This window comes from Neoarius graeffei, chromosome 8 (genome assembly GCF_027579695.1).
Source record: "Neoarius graeffei isolate fNeoGra1 chromosome 8, fNeoGra1.pri, whole genome shotgun sequence".
In the NCBI taxonomy this organism is placed as follows: Eukaryota; Metazoa; Chordata; class Actinopteri; order Siluriformes; family Ariidae; genus Neoarius; species Neoarius graeffei.
Window position 1 is genome coordinate 53199138 of NC_083576.1, and position 17844 is coordinate 53216981.

The window sequence follows — 17844 nt, forward strand, 5'->3', positions numbered from 1 at the left end:
GGAGGCTCGATTCTGTGGAGGCTCATATATGGCAGTTCTTTGAGAAATTAAAGACTGACCCAGGACCATGCAGGAGCTGGTTGACTCCACACAAGTAAGTGCCTGCTGCCCTGGTACAGACCCACCATCATGTCTGAGGTGCAGAGCAGGTGCTAGACGATCTTGAATAGAATGGTCTTTAACGCTCCCCTCGGAGTCTTGGCTCTTGCTTTGAATAAAATTGCTGACCCTGAGCAGACATGTTCTCATACCATCCTGGTAGTTCAGTTGTCGTTTACAAGGAGATCCAAGCTCATGTTCTTCCTCATATTTTCTTTTGATGGGGTACGAATATGGTCTGGATTGCTGCTCAGCCTTCAGGAAATTAACAACACTCTCCAGGATTTCAGCTTTTTCCACTTTGGGATTCTTCAGTTTCTTTAAAAAGAAGAATAGATAAATACTGTTTAATGTCAACTGAAATATTTGGACAAAAATGGTTAACATGACTGGGGAAAAAGTTCACTTTTAGGCACTTGGCATGAGGTTCAGAACTAACCTCATTACATGTGTTCTCCACTAACAGAAGCCTCAAGGTTTCCAAACTGTGATTAATACGGTCTCTTCTCCGCTTCTCCATGAGAGGTTTGGGAACCTAGAGAATAATGGATTGTGTAAAAAAAATAATAATAATAATCATTAGCATGAAAATGGCTTAGTAAATTGTTGATGCCTTTAAAATGTAATTTTTCATTTACTATATGGTTCAAAGATAAGACATTGGATATTTTTGCGTCTGAAAGTTGTTCATTTTACAGAAAATTATTAATTTGCGGAAAAATGTATAATATTGAAAATCAACGCAAGGCAATTGAGAATTACTGACTCAAGTAACCTCTGATGTCATAAGACAGCTCATGAAATAGGTCTCTATGTTTTGTAAGTCCGTTTTTTAAGGTTTCTTACCCGTTTCATCAAATCTTCCTGATCCGGTATATCACCAGACATCGTCTTCATATTTGAAAGCAGTCACGTCACCAACTTTACTTCAACACAGGACATTAGTACCGTTTTGAGTTTAGGCCCTTGTTATACTCCAACTTGACACACAATCCCCGCCTATGCGCTTATCCAACCAATAGTGATCACAGCCCTCAAAAACCACACCCCTTGATTAATATTCCTGCAGCAATGTTGCTAATAAAAGTTAAGATAAAAGACAGTGTATGAAAAGTACAGAAAGATTTGATCTCACACTGTCAGCATTTTTTTCAGTGCAAGCAGGTTTTGTGTTTCAATGCACATTCAATTTAAATAAAGAATTACAACAAACTTGAACGTATAGGCTACAGACAGTTCTACAACCCCAAATAGGGATCTGAGGAACATATGTAAGCAAATCACACTGATCTATTCCCTAACGTCCAAAATCTTTTTCCTATGACATTTCATAATGACTCGTTGGGAGAAAAAGAAAGGGAAAGGGAAGGTGTGTGTGTTTAAATTACTGGCTTATTCACTGTAACTGTTAAGGACACTATGATTGAGCATTGAGCATTACATGTTAAAAACTTTGAAATGTTCGTACATGTTAAATGCCATGGCTTAATGTTGTGCTCCATTGTTTAAGTAAAATCTACTAAGACACACTGATTAAAATACACTTGAATCAGGGCGTTGCAAAATAACCTTCGGTGATTAAAGAAGAAATTGTGTGTTAAATTTATTAGCAATGTTTCTATGGAAATTCTTTTTTCTTAAGTAGACAGTAACACTGTCCAATACAAGTCCAGTCAATTTATTTGTATCAGAATCAGAATCACTTTATTAATCCCCAGAGGGAAATTCAAATTTGCTCCCAAGCTCCTGAATCAAAGACGAAGTAAACATGTCTAAAAATAGAAGATAATATCATCTGGAAAAAGAATATATAAAAATTAAATAAATTTAAATAAGTTCAATTACTTAAGTAAAAGCAAAATGAAGTGATTTTATATACAGTGATTCCTATATACATATATTGCACCTGAGTTAAGGATACTCAGGTGCAATAAATGTATACTGTATCGCAGCTTTACAGAAAAATAAAGACTTTAAACATATGAACTAATTTTATCCCTAATACATTTATCATCTCTACCCTGAAAGGACATGAGGATGAAGCCTTGAGAGGAGATGGGTTCTAACAGATAGCATTATTATAAATAACTCGGTTCTATAACTGTATCCTACATGGTTAAATAGTTTAATTGTGTAACTAGGAAATTCATTAACATGAAGTTTTAACATGTTTTAACATTTTGTTGAAGTTATCAACTGTTCATTGATGGAGACTTGAGTGCTAGACTGTTCATGACCACTACAGTCCTAAAATTATCATGACAATTGTAGCCCTAAGCCATCGTAGCAAAGTGTCCAGAGCTATCTTCTAAGTGATGGTCCTTATGGGGCCATCCTCCACAGGAGTGAAGTGATGAGAACTCCAGCCAGGACATTAGCAATGTACAGGGGAAGCCCAAAATAACCTGAAGCAGGAACCAAAGACACATTTTCCCACCACACGACGAATTGTAGTTCAGCCATCTAATCAAGTTCCGTTGCATAATAATAATAATAATTAAATAAATAAATACATAAATAAAAATAATTGATTCTATCTGTAATGGTTCCTCCAGAGTTGCTGTACCCTACCACAATAAATAAATAAATGGTTTTCACTTTTTTGTATTATCCATGGATTTTAATATGCAATCTGTATTATTGTTGTCCTTTATAGTCAATACTACATTTAATCTATATTTCAAAGAGTGTAGATTTCATTTTAAAACCAGTTGTTTAGGGATTAAATTGAACTCACATACAATAGATTCGGGTGTCTCTATATGCTAATTGTTATAAGTCCTCCAGATCAAATCTTTATTTCAAAGAGTGTAGATTGCATTTTAAAGCCACTTGTTTAGGGATTAACCTGAACTCAACCACCACTGATTATGCTAACTGTTGACATTTCTCAGCAATTCTTTCCCACTTAAGCTAGACCATTCATGCGGAATGGTGCTAAACGTTTGGCCATTACACCTCCAGCATGTCCCTTCACCTACATACACACACACACACACACACACACACCCTGTGGCCACGTGCGGAATTCTCATGTCACATGTTTAGGGATTTTCAATAAATAGAATGATCTCCACAATAAATTCTTAGAATAATTTGCAGGATATCACAAATCAATGCGAAAAAAATCTTTAGGAATGCCATAGCTTGAACGAAAACTGTTATTTCTGGAAACATGAACATAAATGCATAAAGGCTGTAAAATAAACCATTACCTAACTTGACAATATTTGAGCAAGTCGACCAGACATTTAACAGGCTTATATTCTTGTGGTTTAATTTTGACCTATATTATATGTAATCCGGTGAGAGATGAGGTGATTTCTCCTGAAAAATCTGTAAGAAGCTGAGACTTGTTAACAGGCCAGTATTAACACCGTCAATCACCTGCTTCTGTCCTGAGTCAGTAATCCATCCATTCATTATCTGTAGCCGCTTATCCTGTCCTACAGGTGCCCCTTTTCCACCAAAGCAGTTCCAGGGCTGGTTCGGGGCCAGTGCTTAGTTTGGAACCGGGTTTTCTGTTTCCACTGACAAAGAACTGGCTCTGGGGCCAGAAAAAACGGTTCCAGGCTAGCACCAACTCTCTGCTGGGCCAGAGGAAAGAACCGCTTACGTCAGCGAGGGGGCGGAGTTGTTAAGACCAACAACAATAACAACACCGCGAAAGATTGCCATTTTTAAGCGACAAGAAGCAGCAGCTGTACAAATGCGAAGTCATCCATTATTATTATTGTTGTTGTTGTTGCTGCTTCCGTGTTGTTTTTGCTTTGATATTCGTGCCAAGGTTTATGCAAATGTAGTGACGTAACTGACGTATACAGCGACGTAATGACGTAGCTCCGCGAGCTATGGAAAAGCAAACTGGTTCTCAGCTGGCTCGCAAGTTGAACGAGTTGTGAACCAGCACCAGCACTGGCTCCGAACCAGCCCTGGAACTGATTTGGTGGAAAAGGGGTAAGGGTCACGGGCAAGCTGGAGCCTATCCCAGCTGACTATGGGCGAAAGGCGGGGTACACCCTGGACAAGTCGCCAGGTCATCACAGGGCTGACACATAGAGACAAACAACCATTCACACTCACATTCACACCTACGGTCAATTTAGAGCCACCAATTAGCCTAACCTGCATGTCTTTGGACTGTGGGGGAAACTGGAGCACCCAGAGGAAACCAACGCAGACACAGGGAGAACATGCAAACTCCACACAGAAAGGCCCTTGTCGGCCACTGGGCTCGAACCCGGACCTTCTTGCTGTGAGGTAAAAGTGCTAACCACTACACCAATGTGCCGCCCTTCAGTAATCCATATACCACACAAAACCTTTGGGTTCTTGATTATAGCGTATATTCCCCATCAGACTGGCATTCACTGCAGCATTCAATACAGTGCCTTGCAAAAGTATTCATACCCCTTGAACTTTTTCACATTTTTCCACCTTACAACCACGAGCTTAAAAGTTTTTTATTGAGATTTTATGTGATAGACCAACACAGAGTAGCACATAATTGTGAAGTGAAACGAAAATGATAAATGGTCTTCAAAATTTTAAACAAATAAAAATCTGAAAAATGTGGTGTGCATTAGTATTCAACCCCCTGTACTCTGATAACTCTAAATACAATCCAGTGCAATCAATTGCCTTCAGAAGTCATCTAATTAGTTAATAGAGTCCTACTGTGTGTAATTTACTCTCAGCATAAATACACTTGTTCTGTGAAGGCCTCAGTGGTTTGTTAGAGAACACTGAAGAACAAACAGCATCATGAAGACCAAAGAACTCACCAGACAGGTCAGGGATAAAGTTCTGGAGAAGTTTAAAGCAGGGTTAGGTTATAAAAAAAAAATATCCCATGCTCTGAACATCTCAAGAAGCACTGTTCAATCCATCATTCAAAAATGGATAAAGTATGGCACAACTGCAAACTTACCAAAACATGGCTGTCCACCTAAACTGACAGAGTGAGCAAGGAGAGCACTGGTCAGAGAAGCAGCCAAGAGGCCCATGATCACTCTGGAGGAGCTGCAGAAATCCACAGCTCAGGTGGGAGAATCTGTGCACAGGACAACTATAAGTCGTACACTCCACAAATCTGGCCTTTTTGGAAGAGTGGCAAGAAGAAAACCATTGTTGAAAGACAGGCATAAGAAGCCATGTAGGGGACACAGCAAACATGTGGAAGAAGGTGCTTTGGTCAGATGAGACCAAAGTTGAACTTTTTGGCCTAAATGCAAAGTGCTATGTGTGGCGGAAAACTAACACTGCTCATCACCCTGCACACACCATCCCCACTGTGAAACATGGTGGTGGCAGTAACATGCTATGGGGATGCTTTTCTTCAGCAGGGACAGGGAAGCTGGTCAGAGTTGATGGGAAGATGGATGGAGCTAAATACAGGGCAATCCTGGAAGAAAACCTGTTGGAGGCTGCAAAAGACTTGAGACTGGGAAGGAGATTCACCTTCCAGCAAGACAATGACCCTAAAGATACAGCCAGAGCTACAATGGAATGGTTTAGATCAAAGAATATTCATGTGTTAGAATGGCCCAGTCAAAGTCCAGACCTAAATCCCATTGAGCATCTGTGGCAAGACTTGGGTGGTGTTTACATTAGACCGTATCCGTCTCATTTTCGTCGCGGATGCACTGTCCATTCACATTAAAATGCCGGGAAACGACTCCACAGGCGGAACAACTTGAATCCGCCAGGGCCCACGTATTCAATCCATTACGTATCTGATCCGGTGCTGTGTAAACATTGAGGAACGAGGATACGCTGTGCTGAGCTCTAGCTGACGTCATCATTGGACAACATCACTGTGACATCCACCTTCCTGATTCGCTGGCATTGGTCATGCCACATTGGTCATGTGACGCGACTGCTGAAAAACGGCGCAGACTTTCACCTCCTGCTATTTGTCCCGAATCACTGCTCGTGCGCTTCATTCACGCACTCTGTGAGCTGCGCAGGGCCGGAGTGTGCACCCTCCAGAGGGCACTCGCTGTTCAGGGCGGAGTGATTTGGAGCGCAGGATGCCTGCGGAGCCGAGCGTATCCGTGTATTGGTGTTGCTGTGTGCACGCGAATCGTTTTAAAAACGTTAATCTGATGATCCGCTGATACGGTCTAATGTAAACACCACCTTGAAAATTGCTGTTCACAGACGCTCTCCATCCAATCTGGCTGAGCTTGAGCTATTTTGCAAAGAAGAATGGGCAAAAATTTCAGTGTCTAGATGTGCAAAGCTGGTAGAGACATACCACAAAAGACTTGCAGCTGTAATTGCAACAAAAGGTGGCTCTACAAAGTATTGACGCAGGGGGGCTGAATACTAATGCACATCACATTTTTCAGATTTTTATTTGTTTAAAATTTTGAAGACCATTTATCATTTTCGTTTCACTTCACAATTATGTGCTACTCTGTGTTGGTCTATCACATAAAATCTCAATAAAAAACTTTTAAGTTCGTGGTTGTAAGGTGGAAAAATGTGAAAAAGTTCAAGGGGCATGAATACTTTTGCAAGGCACTGTACAATACTGAAGACTGGATGGACTTATGCATGGTGTTGCATGACGCATGGTCTATCCACAGCCTGAATTCTGTTATTCCTCTGTAAACCTTTGGCCTTCTGACCTGGGCAATTAAAATTTGAAATGTTTGTTGCACAGTTGGTCTCATTAAGTTCACCAAGAGTCCACATTCCCACCTAACGACTGCCATGAAAGGATTCGGCACAAGGTCTTAGTGCCTAATGTAACACTTCTCCTCGGTTCTCACGACAAGATTTATTGAAGATTTCTTTAATTCCACGGTTTGGGAAAAAAAAGAAAAGTTTTATTGACGGGAATTTAAGCATGTGATATCAAATGGAGAGTAGATTGTGCTAATAGATTTCACTTTGAACTACAGATTTAATGGTTAAATGAAACTTCTTTCCCAAGAGGTCACGTGTGTAAGTAGGTTAATTGTTGACTCTCACTAAGCCTTTCTCACCTTCAGCACTTCACTCACATACAAGCACACTTTAAGGAATGGCGCTAAACGTTTGGCCATTACACCACTGGCAGACTATCAGCCTCCCACACAAACACCAATCACTTTACCGAGCATAAAAGCCTTGTCTCATACAGCCACAAATGGAATTCTCCACAACTGAATATGATACAAGAACAATTTACAAAAAAATTTACATTATAAAACCATAAAATAACAGAGTAAATTTCTGTGTGTATATATATAACTTTGAACTACAGATTTAATGGTTAAATGAAACTTCTTTCCCAAGAGGTCATGTGTGGAAGTAGGTTAATTGTTGACTCACCTTTCTTGGGTTCGAGCCTAGCGGCCGACGAGGGCCTTTCTGTGCGGAGTTTGCATGTTCTCCCCATGTCTGCGTGGGTTTCCTATTACATCTAGAGTGATGTAGCTAATACACGTAGGATAAGCGATATGATAACAATATTGCATGCTCTCAAACCAAATTAATGAAGCCTGCTAGAAGGGAATAGAATACGTTTGTATAATAATTCCCGATATTTCACTCAGATGACGTCATTGCCAGTGTTTTCCCGCTGACTAGATTCACGTTGTCAAAATGGTGAACTGGTTCAAAATTAAAATTCTTTTGATTAACGTTAATTTTTTTGTGGATGTCCATATAACATAAAATGCATTACACAGTGGCATGAAGATATGAAGTTTATCTTCGTGTTGAAAATATTTTCACTTGTTCGCTTCGCTCATTCGTGAAATATCCATTCACCACTCCAAGATAAACTCTCTCTCTCTCTCTCTCTCTCTCTCATTGATGGGTGTGAGCAGTAGAGACAGGATTAGTTGAGTTTGTTTGAGTATGTGTGACTTCAATGACAGCCTGATGAATAGATCCTACAGAAAAAGAGAACAAGTCAAAGTTCACACACATTTTATATATATGTGTGTGTATAAATACTATATATATATATATATATATATATATATATATATATATATTATCTGTAGCCGCTTTATCCTGTCCTACAGGGTCGCAGGCAAGCTGGAGTCTATCCCAGCTGACTACGGGCGAAAGGCGGGGTACACCCTGGACAAGTCGCCAGGTCCTCACAGGGCTGACACATAGACACAGACAACCATTCACACTCACACCTACGGTCAATTTAGAACCACCAATTAACCTAACCTGCATGTCTTTGGACTGTGGGGGAAACTGGAGCACCTGGAGGAAACCCACGCGGACACGGGGAGAACATGCAAACTCCGCACAGAAAGGCCCTCGTCGGCCACGGGGCTCGAACCCGGACCTTCTTGCTGTGAGGCGACAGTGCTAACCACTACACACACACACACACATATATATACTGTGTGTTTAAAACATCCAAGAAGGCTAAGATTTCAGTGGTTGAATTTCTCTGATGGCTCTCAATTCCCAAAGCATAGGCAATGTTACAAGAACAGGCTCTATGTTATAATTTAGGTCTATATTACGTTAATAAGTTACACTATTAGGGCGGCACGGTGGTGTAGTGGTTAGCGCTGTCGCCTCACAGCAAGAAGGTCCTGGGTTCGAGCCCCGGGGCCGGCGAGGGCCTTTCTGTGCGGAGTTTGCATGTTCTCCCCGTGTCCGCGTGGGTTTCCTCCGGGTGCTCCGGTTTCCCCCACAGTCCAAAGACATGCAGGTTAGGTTAACTGGTGACTCTAAATTGACCGTAGGTGTGAATGTGAGTGTGAATGGTTAGTGTGTGTGTGAGTATGTCTATGTGTCAGCCCTGTGATGACCTGGCGACTTGTCCAGGGTGTACCCCGCCTTTCGCTCGTAGTCAGCTGGGATAGGCTCCAGCTTGCCTGCGACCCTGTAGAAGGATAAAGCGGCTACAGATAATGAGATGAGATGAGAAGTTACACTATTTTTCCCAGACAGGATATAGCTCACTACAGTTGGTATAAATAACCTACTATCTTATAAGCAAGTGATCAAGCAAAGTAAATAAAACATGCGCACATCTGTTTCCATAAACACGAGTAATAATTTGTCCTAAACTGAAACATTTTAAATCACTAACCCGGATGAAAATAACACCATACAGTGTAACAAAGTATGGTAAAACAAACCAAAGCAGCTACAAACCAACATTTGGAGCCCTAGCACAGTTATTGTTATTATTTTTCTTTTTCGCGCACAAGGATGGAATCGGTTCATGGTGATGACGTCACCACTGACCCTCCACCAATCAGAGAAGTATGTAAGGCACCATATAAGGTGGAGCCTCAGCTCGCTGCAGCTGTTCCTCAGACACACTTTCAGAAGATTCTTTACAAAGTAGCAAAAGTATTCAAGTATTGAACTTCCGCTATGGCTAAAACGGAAAGCACGAGAAGAGTAAGCACGATTTATTCTTCAGATCCTTTTACTTGGAATCAATCAGTCCAGCCATTATTTTGGCTATGGCATTTTATTGATATTTAGTGATGTAGTGATGTTTTAAAATACAACTTAAGACAGCCTTATACATGCTTTCAACATGTCCTCTCAGAAACTGAAGCCAGTGATTGAGAAGAAGAGAAGAGACCGAATCAATCAGAATCTTGCTGCGCTCAGGACTCTGCTGTTCAACAGCACTGCGGATACGGTGAGGAAACTGAGCCTGAGCAAATCCCTTCGAAATGCACATTTCATTCTTTCCACATTGCCTATTAACATTAGCCATTTTTGTTATATATTCGAGTACTATTTTGTAATAGCCTAAGTCTGCAGTCTCCACCCAGGGAGCTTATTCTGTAGGCTATTAAACTGCATTAGTAACAAGTACTATAATCTACATTATTATTATTATTATTATTATTCCTGCAGTAATCTGAATTATCCTGTTTTTCTTAAAGGATTAACTTTCTCTTTCTCCTCCTTCACCCCAAAGCGTTTACAAAACCCCAAACTGGAGAAAGCAGAAATTTTGGACCTGGCTGTTCAATATATACGGAAGAACACACGTGTCAAATCAGATAAGAAAGGTAATATAATATAATATAATATAATATAATATAATATAATATAATATAATATAATATAATATAATATAATATAGAGCGGCGGCTACAATTATCGACACCTTAACGATCTTTTGGCCATTGCAAAAGTCGAAAATAATTTCAATACGTAAATTGTGCATGAATAATTACTCAAGCTTCCACTGGAAAAATGAGTTGATTCCCGATTACTTAGTGGATCAGATCATGTGACACCATTCCACAATTATCAATACCTTTGTGCACAGTTATCGACACCATTCCACAATTATCGATACCTTTGTCCACAGTTATCGACACCGTTCCACAATTATCGATACCTTTGTACACAGTTATCGACACCGTTCCACAATTATCGACACCTTTGTACACAGTTATCGACACCGTTCCACAATTATCAGTACCTTTGTAGACAGTTATCGACACCGTTCCACAATTATTGAAACCTTTGTCCACAGTTATCGACTCCTTTGTACACGGTTATTGACACCGTTCCACAATTATCGATACCTTTGTCCACAGTTATTGACACCGTTCCATGATTATCAATACCTTTGTCCACAGTTATCTACACCGTTCCACAATTATCAATACCTTTGTACACAGTTATCGACACCGGTCCACAATTATCGATACCTTTGTACACAGTTATCGACACCGTTCCATAATTATCGATACCTTTGTACACAGTTATCGACACCGGTCCACAATTATCGACACCTTTGTACACAGTTATCGACACCGTTCCACAATTATCGATACCTTTGTACACAGTTATCGACACCGTTCCACAATTATCAGTACCTTTGTAGACAGTTATTGACACCGTTCCACAATTATTGAAACCTTTGTCCACAGTTATCAACTCCTTTGTACACAGTTATTGACACCGTTCCACAATTATCGATACCTTTGTCCACAGTTATTGACACTGTTCCACGATTATCAATACCTTTGTCCACAGTTATCGACACCATTCCACAATTATCGATACCTTTGTTCACAGTTATCGATACCTTTGTCCATAGTTATCAACACCATTCCACAATTATTGATACCTTTGTCCACAGTTATCGAGACCATTTCACGATTATCGATACCTTTGTCCACAGTTATTGACACCGTTCCACAATTATCGATACCTTTGTCCACAGTTATTGACACTGTTCCACGATTATCAATACCTTTGTCCACAGTTATCGACACCATTCCACAATTATCGATACCTTTGTTCACAGTTATCGATACCTTTGTCCACAGTTATCAACACCGTTCCACAATTATTGATACCTTTGTCCACAGTTATCGACACCATTTCACGATTATCAATACCTTTGTCCACAGTTATTGACACCGTTCCACGGTTATCGATACCTTTGTCCACAGTTATCTACACCATTCCACAATTATCGATACCTAGATGATTATTTATAAAAAAAAAATCTGTATGTGGTATTAACAAAACATAGTTTTTATTTAAAATTTGTTTTACACAGACTTATTTAGTACAAAATATATATATATATATATATATATATATATATATATATATATATATATATATATATATATATATATATATATCTCAATGTCGGTGCTTATGTAAATGAGGAAGTAATTCTAATGTTTGTAAACAAATGAACTGATAATGTTTAACCTGTGTCAGAAAATCTTTTTGTTCCACTTTCTAAATATTTTCGTAGATCACATTTTGGTAATCATTTGTTGTTGTTTGTATTAATTTCTAGTTTTGTAGTTTAGCAATAAATGTCAACAGGCAATTGACATTGTAACCACATGAAAATCCAGGTCAAAGGTCGCATGTCATTCCTCGAACCAAAATATAAAATGTCTACTGATATTGTAATATGTGGTAGATATTTACAACAAACTGGAAAAAAAATCTGAATGGAATAGAAAAATCTGAATATATCAAGCATATAATTTTTTATATGCTAGGAATTTAATTCTGGTCTAATTCTATTTATTTCAGTAGGATTCCAAATACTCTATATAAACATTCCATTCTGTTATGAATCAGAAAAAAAATTATAAATCACAGCACTTTAATTTTTTTTTAAGTACTTCATCTACTTCAACAATGTTACACAAAGATCGATCCATAACAGTTGTAAATGTCACTTAATTCCACAGGGTGTCGATAATGGTGGACATAGATGAAAGTGACCATTATTGACACCTCACATGACTTCTCAAACGCGTGTTTAGATACAAAATGGCGACTGTCAAATGAAAGAGTAAGAAACAAAGTAAGTTTTGACAAGGAGATCATGAAACATTGGTGAATTTGAAAAGTAAAAACACGTCCATGATCTTTCCACCATGGTTACCTGCGATGATAGCATCTGGGTTTTCCTCAAATTGCTGATTGTGCTAAATAAATTCCATCTCAGGTGATAAGCTGTGTCACCAGACTACAAGCTCAAAGGGTGAGGGGGGGGGTGTCTTCCGGTTGATTAATTAACCAATAATAACTGTTATAACTGAAACTCACCTTTGCAAAATTTTCTTTTTTATTGGTAAATCTGAAAAGGTGTCGATAATTATGGACTGTCGATAATTGTAGCCGCCACTCTAATATAATATAATATTTTTGTGCCTCCATTTAACATTATTTTAACTTTTCTCTTTCTGTAGCATCTGTTAATCAAACTGTCGTTGAAGTCACACATACTCCAACAAACTCAACTAATCCTGTCTCTGGTGCTCACACCCATCAGTGTATTTCGGACTTCACTTCCTTCATGGGTCAAATGCACGACTTTGAGAAAAATAATTCAAAAAGGAGTCTGGATCTGGATTGTCATCGAGGTCATTCTTCCAGAGCTGGGAGAGAATCGGACTCTAGTTCACCCAACTCTCATACTGAACTCTGCTCATCTACATCAGTGTCTCAACCCAAACAAGATCTAATCTTCACTGAGTCATCTTCCATTGCTTCTAAGTCTGCTTGCCCAAATCCCATTGTCTTTACTCAATCGGAGCAGCTCTCCCCTCCACCCTCTCCACTCTACCTACCTTTTGCTCCCCCTGTGTCTCCTCCCTCCTCCTCCCCCCTTCTCTTTACAACAACATTCCAGGTCTGCAGTCCTGGAAGTTTACCTCAGCTATTCCAGCTTCATAAACCCAGAGCTCTCCCTACATCACCGTCTCTTAATCTGGACACAAGAGAAGTGTTCCATAATTCCCAAACAACATGGAGACCATGGAGCTGAAATGGTATGGAGTGCTGCTATCTCAAGATCTGCCCAAGAATAAACAATAGGGTGCTCATAGACATAGACCAAAAGCCTTTGAAAGGCATTTCAGTGTTTAATCTACTTACATAATGTATTTATTGACAAATGTGGATGCCTCTATAAGGCATCTTACTGTTTCTATGAATACAGTGGTGCTTGAAAGTTTGTGAACCCTTTAGAATTTTCTATATTTCTGCATAAATATGACCTAAAACATCATCAGATTTTCACATAAGTCCTAAAAGTAGATAAAGAGAATCCAGTTAAATAAATGAGACAAAAATATTATACTTGGTCATTTATTTATTGAGGAAAATGATCCAATATTACATATCATAAAAGTATGTGAACCTTTGCTTTCAGTATCTGGTGTGACCCCCTTGTGCAGCAATAACTGCAACTAAACATTTCCGGTAACTGTTGATCAGTCCTGCACACCGGCTTGGAGGAATTTTAGCCCATTCCTCCATACAGAAGAGCTTCAACTCTGGGATGTTGGTGGGTTTCCTCACATGAACTGCTCGCTTCAGGTCCTTCCAAAACATTTCAATTGGATTAAGGTCAGGACTTTAACTTGGCCATTCTAAAACATTAACTTTATTCTTCTTTAACCATTCTTTGGTAGAACGACTTGTGTGCTTAGGGTTCTTGTCTTGCTGCATGACCCACCTTCTCTTGAGATTCAGTTCATGGACAGATGTCCTGACATTTTCTTTTAGAATTCATTGGTAGAATTCAGAATTCATTGTTCCATCAATGATGGCAAGCTGTCCTGGCCCAGATGCAGCAAAACAGGCCCAAACCATGATACTACCACCACCATGTTTCACAGATGGGATAAGGTTCTTATGCTGGAATGCAGTGTTTTCCTTTCTCCAAACATAACACTTCTCATTTAAACCAAAAAGTTCTATATTGGTCTCATCTGTCCACAAAACATTGTTCCAATAGCCTTCTGGCTTGTCCATGTGATCTTTAGCAAACTGCAGACTAGCAGCAATGTTCTTTTTGGAGAGCAGTGGCTTTCTCCTTGCAACCCTGCCATGCACACCATTGTTGTTCAGTGTTCTCCTGATGGTGGACTCATGAACATTAACATTAGCCAATGTGAGAGAGGCCTTCAGTTGCTTAGAAGTTACCCTGGGGTCCTTTGTGACCTTGCCGACTATTACACGCCTTGCTCTTGAAGTGATATTTGTTGGTCGACCACTCCTGGGGAGGGTAACAATGGTCTTGAATTTCCTCCATTTGTACACAATCTGTCTGACTGTGGATTGGTGGAGTCCAAACTCTTTAGAGATGGTTTTGTAACCTTTTCCAGCCTGATGAGCATCAACAACACTTTTTCTGATGTCCTCAGAAATCTCCTTTGTTCGTGCCATGATACACTTCCACAAACATGTGTTGTGAAGATCAGACTTTGATAGATCCCTGTTCTTTAAATAAAACAGGGTGCCCACTCACACCTGATTGTCGTCCCATTGATTGAAAACACCTGACTCTAATTTCACCTTCAAATTAACTGCTAATCCTAGAGGTTCACATACTTTTGCCACTCACAGATATATCATATTGGATCATTTTCCTCAATAAATAAATGACCAAGTATAATATTTTTGTCTCATTTGTTTAACTGGGTTTTCTTTATCTACTTTTAGGACTTGTGTGAAAATCTGATGATGTTTTAGGTCATTTATGCAGAAATATAGAAAACTCTAAAGGGTTCACAAACTTTCAAGCACCACTGTATATTATAAATAGTATTTTACTGTATTGTCACCAGTGATTTAAAAAAAAAAAAAATCTTGAACACTTGACAAATATGACTTAACATTGTTTCCTGTACTATATTTCCTTGTTGGTCATGTAATACTAAGGCATTTAGAAACTTACAAATAAATGTGTTTGAGCATTACAAATATACAGTAAAAGTCAAAATATCTATCTGACCGATCACTTCAGTGATGTGGCTGCTCTGACAGCTCCAGCCATCAGTTTCTCAGGAAGAGTGGGTTCCTGTTGCTTTTTACTGGATTATTACAGAGGGTTTTCTCCTCTCAACCATACACACTCTCACACCTATGAGCAATTTAGAGTCACCAGTTAACCTAACCACCTGTCTTTGGACTGTGGGGGAAACCGGAGCACCCGGAGGAAACCCACGCAGACATGGGGAGAACATGCAAACTCCACACAGAAAGGCCCCCGTTGGCCATTGGGCTCGAACCCAGAACCTTGCTGTGAGGTGACAGTGCTAACCACTGCACCACCATGCCACCCCAAAAGTCAAAATTTCTGAAAAACACACAATCATAACCACTTGTTGATGTACATATTCTTTTCATGAAATTATAAAATCACAACATATTGCACTGTCATAATAACAAGCCATGAAGTTAGGTGGGCTGAGAACAAATAATATAATTTAAAGAGTATAGACTAGTATTGTGACAGTTGGCTACATTATTTCCAATATACTAGTATAATTGTAATAGGGTGGCACAGTGGTGTAGTGGCTAGTGCTGTCGCTTCACAGCAAGAAGGTCCAGGTTCGAGCCGCGTGGCCGGCGAGGGCCTTTCTGTGCGGAGTTTGCATGTTCTCCCCGTGTCCGCGTGGATTTCCTCCGGGTGCTCTGGTTTCCCCCCACAGTCCAAAGACATGCAGGTTAGGTTAACTGGCGACTCTAAATTAACCGTAGGTGTGAATGTGAGTATGAATGGTTGTCTGTGTCTGTGTGTCAGCCCCGTGATGACCTGGCGACTTGTCCAGGGTGTACCCCGCCTTTCACCCGTAGTCAGCTGGGATAGGCTCCAGCTTGCCTGCGACCCTGTAGAACAGGATAATGTGGCTAGAGATAATGAGATGAGATAAACCTCGTTCGGTGTGAACCTTAATAATTATCAAAAGTATGCTAACATTTGTATATTTGTATTTGTATATGGAACTTGTTGATCAGTTCTAATGAGGTGGAGCCTAATTTACTCAAATTGGAGAGGTGTCCGGTACAGGGGATAGAGTAAACATGTCTGTTATTTTATAAATGATTTTGTCTTGTTACTATCTGAAGTGGGCCTCTGACATGCTTTTGAGTGTTTTGTTGCTAAGTGTGAAGTCACTGAAATTCTGAAACATTAATAATGCAAATGTTAATTTTCTTAAATAATAACAGAGACGGGTTATAAAAGCAGGCTTGTAATACTCAAGTCTAGGACTCGGACTCGAGAGTCTGACTGGTGCCCTAATTTTAAGGACTCGTGACTTGACTTGGACTTGAGCATTGATAACTCGGACTTGGACTCGCGCATTAACTGCATTCAGACTTGTAAATTGGAGACGAGGACTAGGATTTTTTTCTTTATTTTTTGTAACATGCCATAATAATTTGACATAAGATATTTATATCTGCACTAATTTTGTATTAAATTCATGTAAGAGTGTCACACTTGCGTGCCTTGGCATGTGCATCAGATGGACTCTTGGACACGCCCCGTACAGTGCACGTACCAAGCAGATTCTCACACATGCGCCATAAACGACTCGCACCTGCACAGGATTAAGGCGCAAACAGCACACCTATATAAAAACTGTGAAAACACACTTACTTTGCGAAGTATTGAGCTGCATTGCTGATACTTTACCGAGCCTTATTTCCTTGTTTGGGTTCCTGGTTCCTGATCCCTGATTCCCTGTTACTTGTCTTTGATTCTGCCGAGTCTACAGTAGCCTGTTTGTGTCTTGCTTGACCTATTGCCTGTTTCACTGTTTTACGATTTTGCCTGCCATTCTGGATTGTTTATCTGTTTTCACTTGTACAACCCCAATTCCAAAAAAGTTGGGACACTGTGTAAAACATAAATAAAAACAGAATGTGAAGATTTGCAGATCATGGAAACCGTAGATTTCATTGAAAATGGTACAAAGACAACATATTAATTGTTGAAACTGAGAAATTTTATTGTTTTTTGAAAAATATATGCTCATTTTGAATTTGATGTCAGCAACACATTTTAAAAAAGTTGGGACAGGGCCAACAAAAGACTGAAAAAGTTGTGTAATGCAAAAAAATAAAAGAATTTGGTTAATTGGCAACAGATCAGTAATATGATTGGGTATAAAAAGAGCATCCCAAAGAGGCGGAGTCTCTCAGAAGTAAAGATGGGGAGGGGTTCACTGCTCTATGAAAGACTGTGTGGGCAAATAGTGCAACAATTTAAGAATAACGTTCCTCAATGTAAAATTGCACAGAATTTGTGGATCACATCATCTACAGTACATAATATCTTTAAAAGATTCAGGGAATCTGGAGAAATCTCTGTATGCAAGAGACAAGGCTGAAAGCTGACATTGGATGCCTGTGATCTTCAGGCCCTCAGGAGACACTGCATTAAAAGCAGATATATGTCTGTAGTGGAAATCACTGTATGGGCTCAGGGACACTTCAGAAAGCCATCGTCCATGAAAA

At 39.6% G+C, this 17844-nt stretch overlaps 2 protein-coding genes across 2 annotated transcripts in view; one reads left to right on the forward strand and one right to left on the reverse strand.

Annotated features, from left to right (window-relative positions):
* her5 (hairy-related 5) overlaps positions 1–996 on the reverse strand; it is a 1053-nt gene extending 57 nt beyond the window's left edge. Inside the window, exons 1-3 of the mRNA XM_060926950.1 lie at positions 946–996; positions 539–634; positions 1–417 (exon numbers count right to left, since the gene is read on the reverse strand). The exon at positions 1–417 is cut by the window's left edge and continues 57 nt beyond it. Coding sequence (XP_060782933.1) covers positions 1–417; positions 539–634; positions 946–996 — 564 coding nt within the window. The remainder of the gene's footprint in view (positions 418–538; positions 635–945) is intronic.
* Positions 997–9400: 8404 nt separating this feature from the next.
* her11 (hairy-related 11) lies at positions 9401–13573 on the forward strand. The gene is made up of 4 exons (XM_060926951.1): positions 9401–9477; positions 9632–9727; positions 10013–10106; positions 12780–13573. Exons 1-4 carry the CDS (start codon positions 9451–9453, stop codon positions 13355–13357), a joined length of 795 nt encoding a protein of 264 aa, XP_060782934.1. The 5' UTR covers positions 9401–9450; the 3' UTR covers positions 13358–13573.
* The last annotated feature ends 4271 nt before the right edge of the window (positions 13574–17844 follow it).

What these genes read in the sequence shown, in the direction of transcription:
- her11 (XM_060926951.1), top strand. Translation starts at nt 9,451, where the DNA reads ATGGCTAAAACGGAAAGCACGAGAAGA. An exon ending in TCAACAGCACTGCGGATACG is followed by an intron (nt 9,728 to 10,012) that starts GTGAGGAAACTG and finishes TTCACCCCAAAG; the next exon opens with CGTTTACAAAACCCCAAACT. An exon ending in TGTCAAATCAGATAAGAAAG is followed by an intron (nt 10,107 to 12,779) that starts GTAATATAATAT and finishes CTCTTTCTGTAG; the next exon opens with CATCTGTTAATCAAACTGTC.